Raw genomic sequence first — 12,155 nt, 5'->3', positions numbered from 1 at the left:
GTTTGCACAATACAAAACCTGTCAACTATTTGTTCCCATGCACCAACACCAAACATTACTTGAGGACCTCTTGCATCCATAGATGTATAAATAGAACCTACTGGGTTCATTAAATCAAACATATGAGATATTATAGGATTGTCTCTTTTTGAACTTAAAATATAGTGTAACTATTTCAGGTTTCTTCTGGTTTGTGTCAGAATATTTTTTATAATATAATCTTATGTTTTCAGGGTAGGTAAAATCTTGACTATAATATTTATTTCTGTCATTGTATTAATATATATTCTCGTTTTTTCTATTGCATTATTCTTTTATATCTATAATAATCTAAATATAATGTTAACTTTTGTTCATCTACATGTGGTGTTCTGACATCATCTCCATAGTCATAATAATATGGTGCTGGAGCTGGGTCAGGCAATGTCATATCTGCCATTTCATAAACTCTTAAATATTTCTTTTGTTCGTCTCCATATAAGTTTAAGTAGCAGTTGTTGTCTAATGGAACTTTAACTTGTGTGCCATCATTCTTTTTATAACTTACATACATTTCATTGTTATTTTTCGGAATGAGTTTCCACCGTATACCATTTTTTAAGGAGTGTACAAACTGCCATCTAAAATATTTATTTTCTTCATTGACAGAAAAGTCGCCAACAATAGTTTCAATATTTTTTGTTCCTATCAAACTTTGGTATATTTCGTTAACATATTCCTTATCTGCTTTCTTCCCTAAACTCATCATTAACATATGTTTTATCCGCTTTAAGGTCTAAACATCCTGAAACCCATCCTGTATCAGCTTTAGTTTTTAAAATCTTTGATGTCCATTCATGATACCATTCAACCCTTTCTTTAATTTTCTTTATCTTTTTCATCAACGTAAACCAAATTTGCCTTCTTCCCTAACTCACTATCCACATATTCCTTATCTGCTTTCTTCCCTAACTCATCATTAACATATGTTTTATCCGCTTTAAGGTCTAAACATCCTGAAACCCATCCTGTATCAGCTTTAGTTTTTAAAAATCTTTGATGTCCATTCATGATACCATTTAACCATTTCTTTAATTTCATTATCTTTTCATCAACGTAAACCAAATTTGCCTTCTTCCCTAACTCACTATCCACATATCCCTTATCTGATTTCTCCATTATGTCATTTAGGAAACCTTTTATGAATTCCTCATTTAAATTAAATCTTCCATCTTCAAAACTTTAGGAAATGCATTTAATGCGTAATATCTCTGTTTTCTGGTGGAATTGATGTTATATCATCCGTTATTCCTTTAATTTTTGAATTCATAAATAAAATTTCTTTTATATTTGATATCACTGCACCACCTTTGCAAACGAATTCGAAATGTTCATTTTTCAATACTATCTCCAAATCTCCATATTTCAACCTTTGCGTTTGTTCTGCCGTCTTTGAATTATATGCATATATGGCGTATGTAATGGTCTGAGGGACCTGGTGCTTTGTGCCTTAAGTTGTTGTGGTTGCTGTTGTTTAATCATTTATTATGATTTAAAAATAAATATTTAATCGTTATCTCATCACCTATTTTTTCTATTTGAAATTGCCATAATATTTCATTCATGAATTCTAAATCACAATCAAATAGGTCAGTTACTCTAAATTTAATATTTGATAAATCTTTTGAATGAAGAATAAATGAATTCCCGGATAATTGAAATGGATATGATAAAGAAAATGTGTTTAAGTTGATGGATAAAATGTTTTGTATTGATGGGTAAGAGTTAGGGTCTAATGTTTGATGTGAAAATCTCATTGGGGTATTAACTTTATCACATTTGATTAAAATGAAATTGAACCAGTGTCAGAATACAAAACATCCCCAACATCTTTTTCAAAATTTAATATCCCCAACAATGAACGAAGATGAGGAGTACAAAATTTAATTTTCAGCGGAAATTTAATAAGGTTATTTATTTCATCAAGTTCAAAAAGTTTATCAGGTTTTGATTTAAAATTTTCTTCATACCATACGATAAATGATTCATTTAAATAACTTAAAATCATGTTAATATCCCATTTCACTATCACATTATTTATATACATATCATACGTTTTTTCAAGGTCATCTTTAATAAATGATATATAATCTGAAGGGTCTAAAAGAATGGGATTAAATTTACCACTCACAGAAACGAGAGTAACATTATAAATTCCACTAACTGTTAAATTTAATTCACAGTTATTATTCGAAATAATATTGATAATTGACATTTTTTTATTACGATTAAAAATATGGTAAAGCGTTATTTTCCAGTGATAAATAAAACTAGAATAAGATTACCTCAAGAATTCATAAATTCAACGAATAAGAAATTCATTCATGTTATAAATTTTAGTGTTTTCAGAAAATATGAGTCGATGTCATATTCATCAACAGGTTATATTTCACTTCATTCAAATTTAGTTCAATCAAACCCATATAATGACCATTTCATAAGATTTTCAGATGGTATTAAAAATGTAATTGATAGATTAAAATATGAACAGATTGACAATATCGAATTTTTGGAATTTTGGTTTAAATATCCCGATGGAAAAAAGATTGAAGTTAAAGATAAAGCAGATACTATAACAAAACAATTACAATGACTGATCCGGATAGTGGGGAACAAAAAGAAATAAAACAAACGATAGAAACTGGTGAAAGGTCAATTATTATCGATTATGATTCAAAGGATTATTATTCGATAATGTTAATGCTTGAATATTAAATAGCCTTAACAAAGAATTTTTCAAGTGATATTTTATATTCATCAACTATTTATTATAAATATCATTATATGTTAAATGAAGTTCAGTTGTTGTTCCGTTCTTTGATATCTTAATTGTGCTAATATCCTTTATAGGATTTATTTTTGCAACTGTTCCGCAGCATGAAACCTCATCATCTATGAAAAATTGAATCTTAACGTCTGAATCTTGAACATCACAAAGAATGGCGATAATGTGAATTAATGATTCATAAGGTAAAATAATTAAACCGGATTGGTCAATTAAATTTATTATTGAATCATAATTATCAGTTATGATATCACGGTAAATTTTCATTAATTCAGAATTAATGTCATTTTATATGGGTTATCAAGTGGTGCTGGGTATGTTGGATAAGTGGAATTTCAACAGGTTCTTTACCGGGTTCAGATAAAATGATTGGGTCTCCATCTTCTTTTTATTTTGCTCCTCTTCTTTCTTTGGTAAGTCACGAGTTAATAAATTTGGTTGAGTTGCTGACCTTGTTAATTCAGGGCTAACATTAACTTTAACATTTTGAATAATTCGTGATTTATCATCATTTACATTATAACCAACCGTAATCTCTGCTTTGCGTTTGTGTTTCTTTTGACTAGTGAAACGTCTTCTCATTTATAATCGAATAAAAAAAGAAAAATATATTTAAAGTTTTATTTAGTTGTTACGGTAATATCCCAAGGTTCATCATTGTTTGCTTATACTTTCTTTGTAACTGCACCAATTATGTTATTGATTGCTTTGAGTTTCTTCCAGTCTTATTTTATCATTTACAATATCTTTAATCATTTCATTACATGCATTCTTAAAACTATCTGATTTTTCTAATTTACGTCTATCACTTTCTTTAATTAAATCAAAGTTATAACCTTGTTGAGAATAAAGTGGTTTCTTTATCAATTCCTTGAACGCTTCTGAAAGTGAAGATGAAGAAATTCTTGCCACTTGAATTGGTTTAAATTCTGCTTTCATTGCTTCTTTCTGTTCATTGAACACTGGATTGAATAAAGCAACTTTAAAGAATTTCTTAGCTGGAATTTCAGGTCTAATATTTGCATATTGACCATCAAACTGATTAACATATCGTGGTAATCCATCCGGTCCCTCTTCAACAGCATTTAATTCTTCATTGAAATAAGAATATGGATTAAGATGGTATGAATACATTGGACCATTTTCACCTTCTCCAATGTATTGTTTAACAGCTTTTCCATTTTCATCAAATTGCATAGGATAACGTTCATTATATGCTTTACGTTTAGGATAATCCGTCATTGTTAATTTATACCCATTTATGACTTTAATATTTCCTTGACCATCAGTAACAAAGACTTCATTTATTCCATCAGGCTTTCCATTTGGTCCTGTAATGTCTGCTTCATGTGCTTCCCAATTTGGTCCATGACGTTTGGCATATGCTTGAGCTTCTGGTAATGTTAAAACGTTTCTCATTTGTTTAACATCCTTTTGAAGACCAGCAACAATGTGGACTAATTCTTTCATTCCATCTGGAACTTTCATAGTTCTATTATATGCACCCTTTTGTTTGTCCCTTGTTTTAATGGAACCTGTAGAAGATTTGCTATTTCTGTCATGTTTAGTTATAAATAAAAAATAAAATAATTATAAAAAAGTTAATCAAATTTAACACCTCCTTTATTTAAATCAACTATTATTTTTCCATGTTCACCTAATTGCTGATATTGTGTGTAAAATTAATGCTCATTGGTAAATTCACTTGATAAAGCATAACGTTCAACTGTTGACGACTAAAACCACTGAAAATGAAAGGGTGGACAGGTTTGATTTAATGTTTGTGCTTAATGCTTTGAAATATTGAACAGCCATAAAGAATGAACACTGAATGTGTCGACATTGAGTTAATAATTGATTAAAATATGATTTCTCATTAGTTATTAGTTTTGATTTCACGGCATCATCTAGAAAAATTAGTGAATGCAAAAATTCTCTATCAAAATTTGAAATAGAAAGTGTTTCAAATAATTCATCCCGTTGTTTATCAATAATTTTATCCTCTAATCCTTGCTTCTTGATTGTATTATATAACTCTTTATACATTAAAAAGTTTTTCAAATAATCTTCCGCTTCTTCTTGTGATAAATAAATAATTGGAATTTTGATTAAATGCTTTAAAGATTCAAATGTATCATCTGAAGGTGAACCTGAACGGTTGATATAAATTAACACATGAGAATAAGGTGAAGTGTTAGCAATAATGATAATTTGTTTTAATATCGTTAATGTTTTACCCTTATTCTGTTTACCAATTGCTGCAGTGATTGAATTTAAGTAACATTCAGAATATGGAATTTTCATTAATTTTTCCTTAGATAGAGCATTTTTATTATCACTCAATGCTTCATTAATCATATCATCTATGTAGGTATTATATACTCCCGCTAATTCTTCAGAATTGAAATCCATTTAATCAAAAATAAATTTATAATTTTAAACATTTCTATTCATCAATATTTCATCATATGAACTTCTATACTGTGGTGGTGTACCTGTTGAATGATATTTCAAACCTTCATCCGGTGTCCATGTCCAATATGTAGTCCTAGTAAACCAAACCTGAGGAGGATTTGTCACTTTTGAACAGTAAGTGTCATTTTCACCTTGAATGATTGGATAAGCTTTCACTTGTACTGTAACTTGTGAGTTGAAAGTTTCTAATCCATCAAAGAATATACCCGCTCCATCACGTTGAACTGGAATAGTGCATAAGAATGAAGTTTGGTCTTTCCATGTTCTAGCTAATGGCGTGCCATCATCTGCATTCAGTGGTCTAGTTAATGAGTCCTCGTATTCTTCTGTGCATTCATTCACTCCATCTAAATCAGAAGCTTGAAGCATACGTGTAAAGAATATGTCGCCCACTGTGGTCATCGCTTGATCGGGGAAGTTTCTGGAATCTATAGTGACCTGGAGACCTCGAAGCATTGGATTTTCTAAAACCGTTCTTTGCATTGCATTCTTCGGAAATGTTAACACAACATCTGTAACATTATGAAGAGCGTATGAGAAATCAGAACTGATACCTTCAGGAGTGATGCAACCTCCATTTAGTGAACGAACGTCAATATGTTGAGCTGGAATCATGAATGGATCTTCCTTACTGAATAAACGTGGTATTGCTTTAACTGATTCTTCAATTAAACCGTATCCTGGTGTAATGCATTTATCCTCTAAAACTTCCATCTTTGTGCATGAAATAATAACGTCTTCAACTGTTGCGTCAGCAGATGTAGCGGCTAAGCTTGTAATTAATTTGGTAGGAAGTCCGATTTGTTGGAATTTGCGATCGTATTTATAAACATGATTCATAATCTTTTCATAATTTTCATCAGTTATCTTTTCATAAACATAATTTTGTAAATCAGCAACTCTTAACGGGTCAACCTGACAAAATACTAAAGTATCCCTGAAAACATAATATTTAAGAATGATTTCACCAAATGATTTAGGATAATCATCGAACGCCTGAAATGCTAACAAATCATTTACCGGAATAATCATATCAAAAGTGACATCAACTTCTTCATTTGCTCTCTTGAAAACTTCTGAAGGGTCAATATATTTACCACATACTGAGTTATCATATTTTTGGACATTGTTATATAATGAATGAACAAACTTTTTAACTTTCCTTTCTGATTTTGGTTTATATGTTGCAAATGCAAAAGATTCACGGGCGCAATCCATCTGAAGATAACCGGCATCACCTCTTTCGGTTTCTACTTCTAATTGCTTAAAGCTTTGATTTGATGATTTATAACCAACGAATAAACGCATGCATTTAAAAGCGGCATCACATGTGAAAGCTTTATTTGAAACAAGAGTTGCTTTAACTTTGCGTTTAATATATGTGTCACCTAATTGGTTCACATCATGAGCCGGATTTGTAATTCTTAAATGAGTTTGTTTATCATCAAAATATGGAGTATCAGAGTCATAGCATGAACTTTCAAGTTCTCTATAATATCTTCTACCGTCATTCTTTGCGAATATTTCATTTATCTTTTCGAATGAATGAAATACATTTCCATTAATCGGTTTAGTGTTTGGCACCAAATAGTTAGTCGTCATTTATGATGAAATAAAAAAATCAAAATTAAAAGATGAAAATGAATTTTTAATTTTAATGAAATAATCAACTATGGCGGCAGGATTCTTTAAAAGGTTATGGGAAGGAATTAAGAAAGCTGCAAGTTGGGTTCATCAGAAAATAATAAAACCCATTGCAAACTTTTTGGCACCAGTAGCGAAAACGGCAGGAACTATCATAGGTGGAGTATTAGGTACTAAAGCAGGTAATCCGGCGATGGGAGCACAAGCAGGTAACGCAATTGGTGGAATAGCTGAAGGAATACTTAATAAAATAGGAGGAAAGTAGTGGAAAAATAAATATTATTTTTATCTTAGTATCGGTTGTAGTCGACGATAAACTTTATCTCCTTTATTTAATACTTCCCTTACCGGAACATTAGGTGCTATTTGTTCTGCAATGTCACTAATTGCTTCTTTATTCTTAAATATCCAATTTGCTCCCTTCTTCATTGTTTCCCAAACTTTATGCGCTCCTCTTTTTACTTTATCCCATAACTTTTTAAAGAATCCTGCCGCCATTTCTGATTTAATATTAATTAAAAAATATATTTCATCACTTATATTCTAATTTTTATTTAATGATAAATGAAGCCTATTTTAAAAATAAATGAAACAGAGGAGGAAGAAATTAATGAAAGTGAAAATGTTCAAAATAAAATAAACATTGTTAAACCCATTACTGAAATAAAAATTTTTTCATCTGTTGAAGAATTTAATGACTATTATGCTAATAATAAAAAATTATTTGAAGAATTGACAACATGTAAATTGAATAAAATGTTTAAAGTTGATGGATTCAAAATTTCAAAAATAAAAGGTGTTGTTAGTTTAAAATCTATTCCTCAATCAAGAATCACCTCATTAATGAAAATTGATGATTTAACAAAAAGAATAGAAATTATTGAAGAAAGAATAAATCAAATAATTGATTTCATAAATCATGACTCGTTGAGCCCGGGTCCTTAAAGTCCAAGGCACAAAGTGCCCGGGTCCTTAAAGTCCATCACTGAGTTCAAGGTTATATTCATCAAATATTTCATTATTAAATGCAACTTCTGCTAGTTTATTTATTTTTTCAATACGATCATTTGAAAGTCTATCGTTTAATTTTTTCTGAAGTTTTTCATTTTCTAGTTCTGAAACTTTATTTGGATGATATGTAAATTCATGAAATTCTTTGACCTCGGTTTTGATCATTAATTTACAAAGAACTTTTGTGGTTGGAATTCGTTTGAACCATTTATCCTTAATATTTGTTATAAATTCAATATCTGGAATTAATTCCCAAATTTTTGCATTTTCAATTAATTTATTATCAAATGCAAAAGCAATGGGTTTAATATTATGTTTACCTTTATAATATAAACTTTCTACATAATCATCGAAATAAACATCAACTTGTTTAACATTTTCAAGAATTGGTGAAAGAGCATCCATTAATTGATTGACGGTTACGAATCTTGATCCACTCATTTTCTTACGGAATAAAAAAATAAATTATTCATAAATGTAAGACATTAATTTTTGCCCCTGTTGTCGAAATGTCATGTTGTCACCATTTTCAAAAGAAGTTAAATAACCGAGTGACACATGGTGACATAGTGACACCTTCAGTTCTTCAAAAATAATTCATAACTGCCATCCTCCTGTGTTGTCAAAAAGAAGTTAATTAACCCGGTTACCCGGTTACCCCCTCATTTATTCAAAAACGTAAGACATGAATTTTATTATCCACTTTATCAGGTTTTACTTGTTGGGTCATTTATGTAAGAATAATAAAATAAATTATTTTAAAATTAATGTTAAAATAAATGATACAAAATCATTCAATATTGTATGAATTCTTACGTTTACAAAAAAGGTCACACAACCCGTCATATACTACTACTAGTGTTAACATTTAACATTTTTTGCTAATTGTCGTCAAAAATTAGGCGTAAAGCAAAAATTGATATTTCATATGGTTTTATGATAGATAAGCATTATATTCCCACTCATTATATTCGTAAATTTTGAGGTTTATCCTTCGCTTTTAAGATCATTGAATTTAGGTCAGGTATGAGGGGCCTCCAGGCACTTCGTGCCCTCTAGCCCTGAAGATGTTTAGTATAACTTTGTCCGGACAAGTAAGGGTCTATCGTCGCTACTGGAAAAGTTACAGGCGTTCCAAGGAAGTATACTTTGAGAAGCCTTCTTCTGGGTCGAAAACATTATATAATGTTTCGCTTTTCACAAATTATATATGTTTTCATGTTTTGTCATGACTTCTTCGTATATGTTTTGTCATGACTTCTTCGTATATGTTTTTGTCATGATTTCATCGTAAATGTTTTGTCAAGACTTCTTCGTAAATGTTTTGAAGAACTGAAGGTGTCACCAGGTCCCTCGGTCCCTCGGTCAACTAACATCTTTTTGAAAATGGTGACAACATGACATTTTGACAACAGTCCAGGAAATAAACTTCTTCTTCGTAAATGTTTTGTCACTTTTCTGTCACTTTTCAGGAAAAAACATTTTTATTATTATATATAAATGAATTTTACAAAACCACCGTTACCGTTCTTTGGAAATAAGAGTAAATGTAAAGATATTCTATTGAGAGAACTTAAGAAACTACCGAATGGTCTAACATTTGTAGATTTGTTCGGTGGAAGTTTCTATATATCCCATTTGTGCCATACAATATTCCCAGACTCAAAGATTATATGCAATGACTTCGACAACTATATGGACCGTCTCAAACATATACCAGACACAAACAATATATTGAAAGCGTTAAAAGAAAAGATACCTATAGGTAAGATGGAACGTATACCATTAGATAAGAAAAATATTGTGAGAGAGGTTTTGAAAAAAGCAGAATATATAGACTGGGATAGTATATCTGCTAGACTATTATATAGTGGTGCTATAAGAGTTCATGACATTGAAACACTTATGTCAAAAGTTTTATATCTTAACTATACAAATGTTTTCAAAGAGGACATAGAAAAATATATTGAGGGTATAGAGTTTGTGAGATGTCATTGGACAGAGTTGTATGAAAAATATAAAGACAAGGAAAATGTTTTCTTTATAGTGGACCCGCCGTTCTATAACACATGGGATTTTCAATACCAAGTAGACTGGACTTTGAGAGACTCTTTAGAAACTTTAGACGTTTTACATAACCATCCATGCTTTTACTTTACATCCGATAAAAGTGGTTTGGAAACCGTTATGAGATGGTTAGAGGACATACATGACTATGAGTTTATATATGACAAGATAGAATATGAGAGAGGTCCTATAAACTGGAGAAAGTGTCACAATAAAGAAATTTTACTAGTAAGTAAATGTGGTTTGAAATAGGACTACTTGTTTTAGGTTTTTTCCATTGTGTCATTTATTTATTTGACGTGGCAGAAAGATATAGAGAATATGAAGATGAACCAATGCCTGCAAATGTCCAGTATATGTACTCGTAAGAGATATTTTTATCTAATATTAAATGGACGCACAGAACTTAGCGAATGCACAGCAACCTGGACAACCAAACCCAGAGAATATTCCAAATGAAGTTAGAATACAAACTGCAATGGCAAACTATGGTCAAGTGCCAACAGATGTACAAATGCAAACTGCCATGTCAAATGACGCTGCGTTAGGTTTGCCACCATGGTATGCAAATATGAGATGGAAAGAGTTTTATACAAACCCTGAAGTGGGATATAAACAACTTTATGCAGATGACGCGAACACAGGAGTTGACCCAGAATATGTTTTCTACCAGAGGAGAAACAGAATGTATGAGCTCCAGTTAAAGAATGCTATGGAACTCAACAGGAAACGTAAGAGACTAGGTGGACATTAGATTTTTACATATAGTAAAATGGGTTTCTTCAGTAGTATTGGAAACTTCTTTCGAAATGTTGGAAGAGGTATATGGAATGGAATAAAATCTGTCGGAAGAGGAATTTGGAACGGAGTCAAAAATATTGGTAAAAGAGTAGGTCAGTTTGTTGGTATTATACCTAAAGACCCTGAACCAGAAGAACAAGCTCCGTTATACAACAGCCTGAACCTGCACCACAGTCTAGTTGGCAACCAAATCCAACACCTCAACCGTATTAAAAAATTATATTTTTACCGTTCGATAGTAGTTGTATATGAAACTAAGTTCTAAGTAAAACGCATGGTATAATGGAATTATTCTCTTTCTTCCATCTGTTGTAAACCATACTTGAAAGTCTGAAATACTTCCACTTGGTGGTTCATATAGCTTTGTAGGTTTTTCGTAAAAGTCATTCATCAGACATAAGAAAGAGTTTTGTGCACCAGAAAATGAAGCATGAACGATAATAGCATCTGGGTCGAAAACATTTTCATATGTTCCATTAGGGTTTTCGACTTCATAAAAGTCCGGGTGTACTGGATATTCTGCAGGCTGATTTAACATCCTCAGAAATCTATACCATGCCAAGTTGTTTATTTTGTAGAAATATAAACGTTTTCTCCAAGGTCTTCTATTCTATTGATTTTAACAGTTGCATTTTTCCTGTCATAAATAATATCGAGATGGTACTCTCCCTCGTCAATGTTATACTGGTTTGCATATTCGATATAGATGTCGTTTATTTTTTCTTGAAAAGCTTGAGAGTTGTTTCTAAGTTTACAAGCAAATTCACTTGTAAAAGTTTTCCCTGTTCAAATTTCTCATACATACGTTTTTCTTTGTTATAGTATCGAACTTCAAAACCGACCGTAAATGGGAAACCATGTATGGCTTCTGAAATGAACTTCATTCTACGAAAGCCAATAGCTTTTGTGACAGATGGGTCTCTTAACCATCTTAACGGGTAGTCAAAACGAATAGCCTTCATGCTTTACGGTCTCTGTCTCAAACTTTTGACCGACATTCGTAAAAAGTTCATCTAATGGTTTAGTTGTAGCAACTCTAGAATTTTCTTTTTCTATTGAAAAGCATATTTTATCTAGAATAAAAATGTCAAATGAAACAGCGTCTATGAGAGAAATACAACACAACCGACAACTCATTATACAGCTCTAAATAAGAACACAACAAACTTTTCAAACTATTCTAAATATCTGAGTCATTGAAAGAAGGAAACTTAAAACTGACATTAAAACCCAATGACAGATGAGTTTCTGTTTCAAGACAATAAGAACCATACTGTTTTGTATAAATCCAACAAAAGGAACTTTAAACGAGAAACCTAATATCTGAACTTCT

General features: G+C 31.0%; 4 protein-coding genes and 4 pseudogenes across 8 annotated transcripts, besides 1 other annotated feature; 3 read left to right on the top strand and 5 right to left on the bottom strand.

The window, feature by feature from the left end:
* Positions 1–5,122: part of a mobile genetic element that runs on past the window's edge.
* TVAGG3_0665060 lies at positions 22–553 on the bottom strand (annotated as a pseudogene). The gene has a single exon. A coding segment is annotated over exon 1 (532 nt).
* Positions 555–1,521, bottom strand: TVAGG3_0665050 (annotated as a pseudogene). Its single transcript has one exon. A coding segment is annotated over exon 1 (967 nt).
* Positions 3,836–4,386, bottom strand: TVAGG3_0665040 (annotated as a pseudogene). The gene has a single exon. A coding segment is annotated over exon 1 (551 nt).
* A 138-nt stretch (positions 5,123–5,260) lies between the features above and the next one.
* TVAGG3_0665020 (uncharacterized protein) lies at positions 5,261–6,901 on the bottom strand (the record flags this gene model as incomplete). Its single annotated transcript, XM_051242137.1, has 1 exon — positions 5,261–6,901. The coding sequence occupies one exon, from the start codon at positions 6,899–6,901 to the stop codon at positions 5,261–5,263; it is 1,641 nt and encodes a 546-aa protein (XP_051088724.1).
* A 70-nt stretch (positions 6,902–6,971) lies between these two features.
* Positions 6,972–7,208, top strand: TVAGG3_0665010 (N-acetylmuramoyl-l-alanine amidase family; the record flags this gene model as incomplete). Its single annotated transcript, XM_051242136.1, has 1 exon — positions 6,972–7,208. One exon carries the CDS (start codon positions 6,972–6,974, stop codon positions 7,206–7,208), a length of 237 nt encoding a protein of 78 aa, XP_051088723.1.
* A 2,246-nt stretch (positions 7,209–9,454) lies between these two features.
* TVAGG3_0665000 (phage tail repeat-like family) lies at positions 9,455–10,167 on the top strand (the record flags this gene model as incomplete). Its single annotated transcript, XM_051242135.1, has 1 exon — positions 9,455–10,167. A coding segment is annotated over one exon (713 nt), but the record flags the coding sequence as incomplete, so codon positions are not given.
* Positions 10,168–10,412: 245 nt separating this feature from the next.
* TVAGG3_0664990 (uncharacterized protein) lies at positions 10,413–10,775 on the top strand (the record flags this gene model as incomplete). Its single annotated transcript, XM_001298137.1, has 1 exon — positions 10,413–10,775. One exon carries the CDS (start codon positions 10,413–10,415, stop codon positions 10,773–10,775), a length of 363 nt encoding a protein of 120 aa, XP_001298138.1.
* A 264-nt stretch (positions 10,776–11,039) lies between these two features.
* On the bottom strand, positions 11,040–11,888 carry TVAGG3_0664980 (annotated as a pseudogene). The gene has a single exon. A coding segment is annotated over exon 1 (849 nt).
* Between the last annotated feature and the right edge of the window lie 267 nt (positions 11,889–12,155).

The sequence above is a fragment of the Trichomonas vaginalis genome, chromosome III, assembly GCF_026262505.1.
Source record: "Trichomonas vaginalis G3 chromosome III, whole genome shotgun sequence".
NCBI classification, from domain to species: Eukaryota; Parabasalia; order Trichomonadida; family Trichomonadidae; genus Trichomonas; species Trichomonas vaginalis.
The sequence above is the reverse complement of the archived record's forward strand: the minus strand, read 5'-3'. Positions and strand labels throughout refer to the sequence as shown.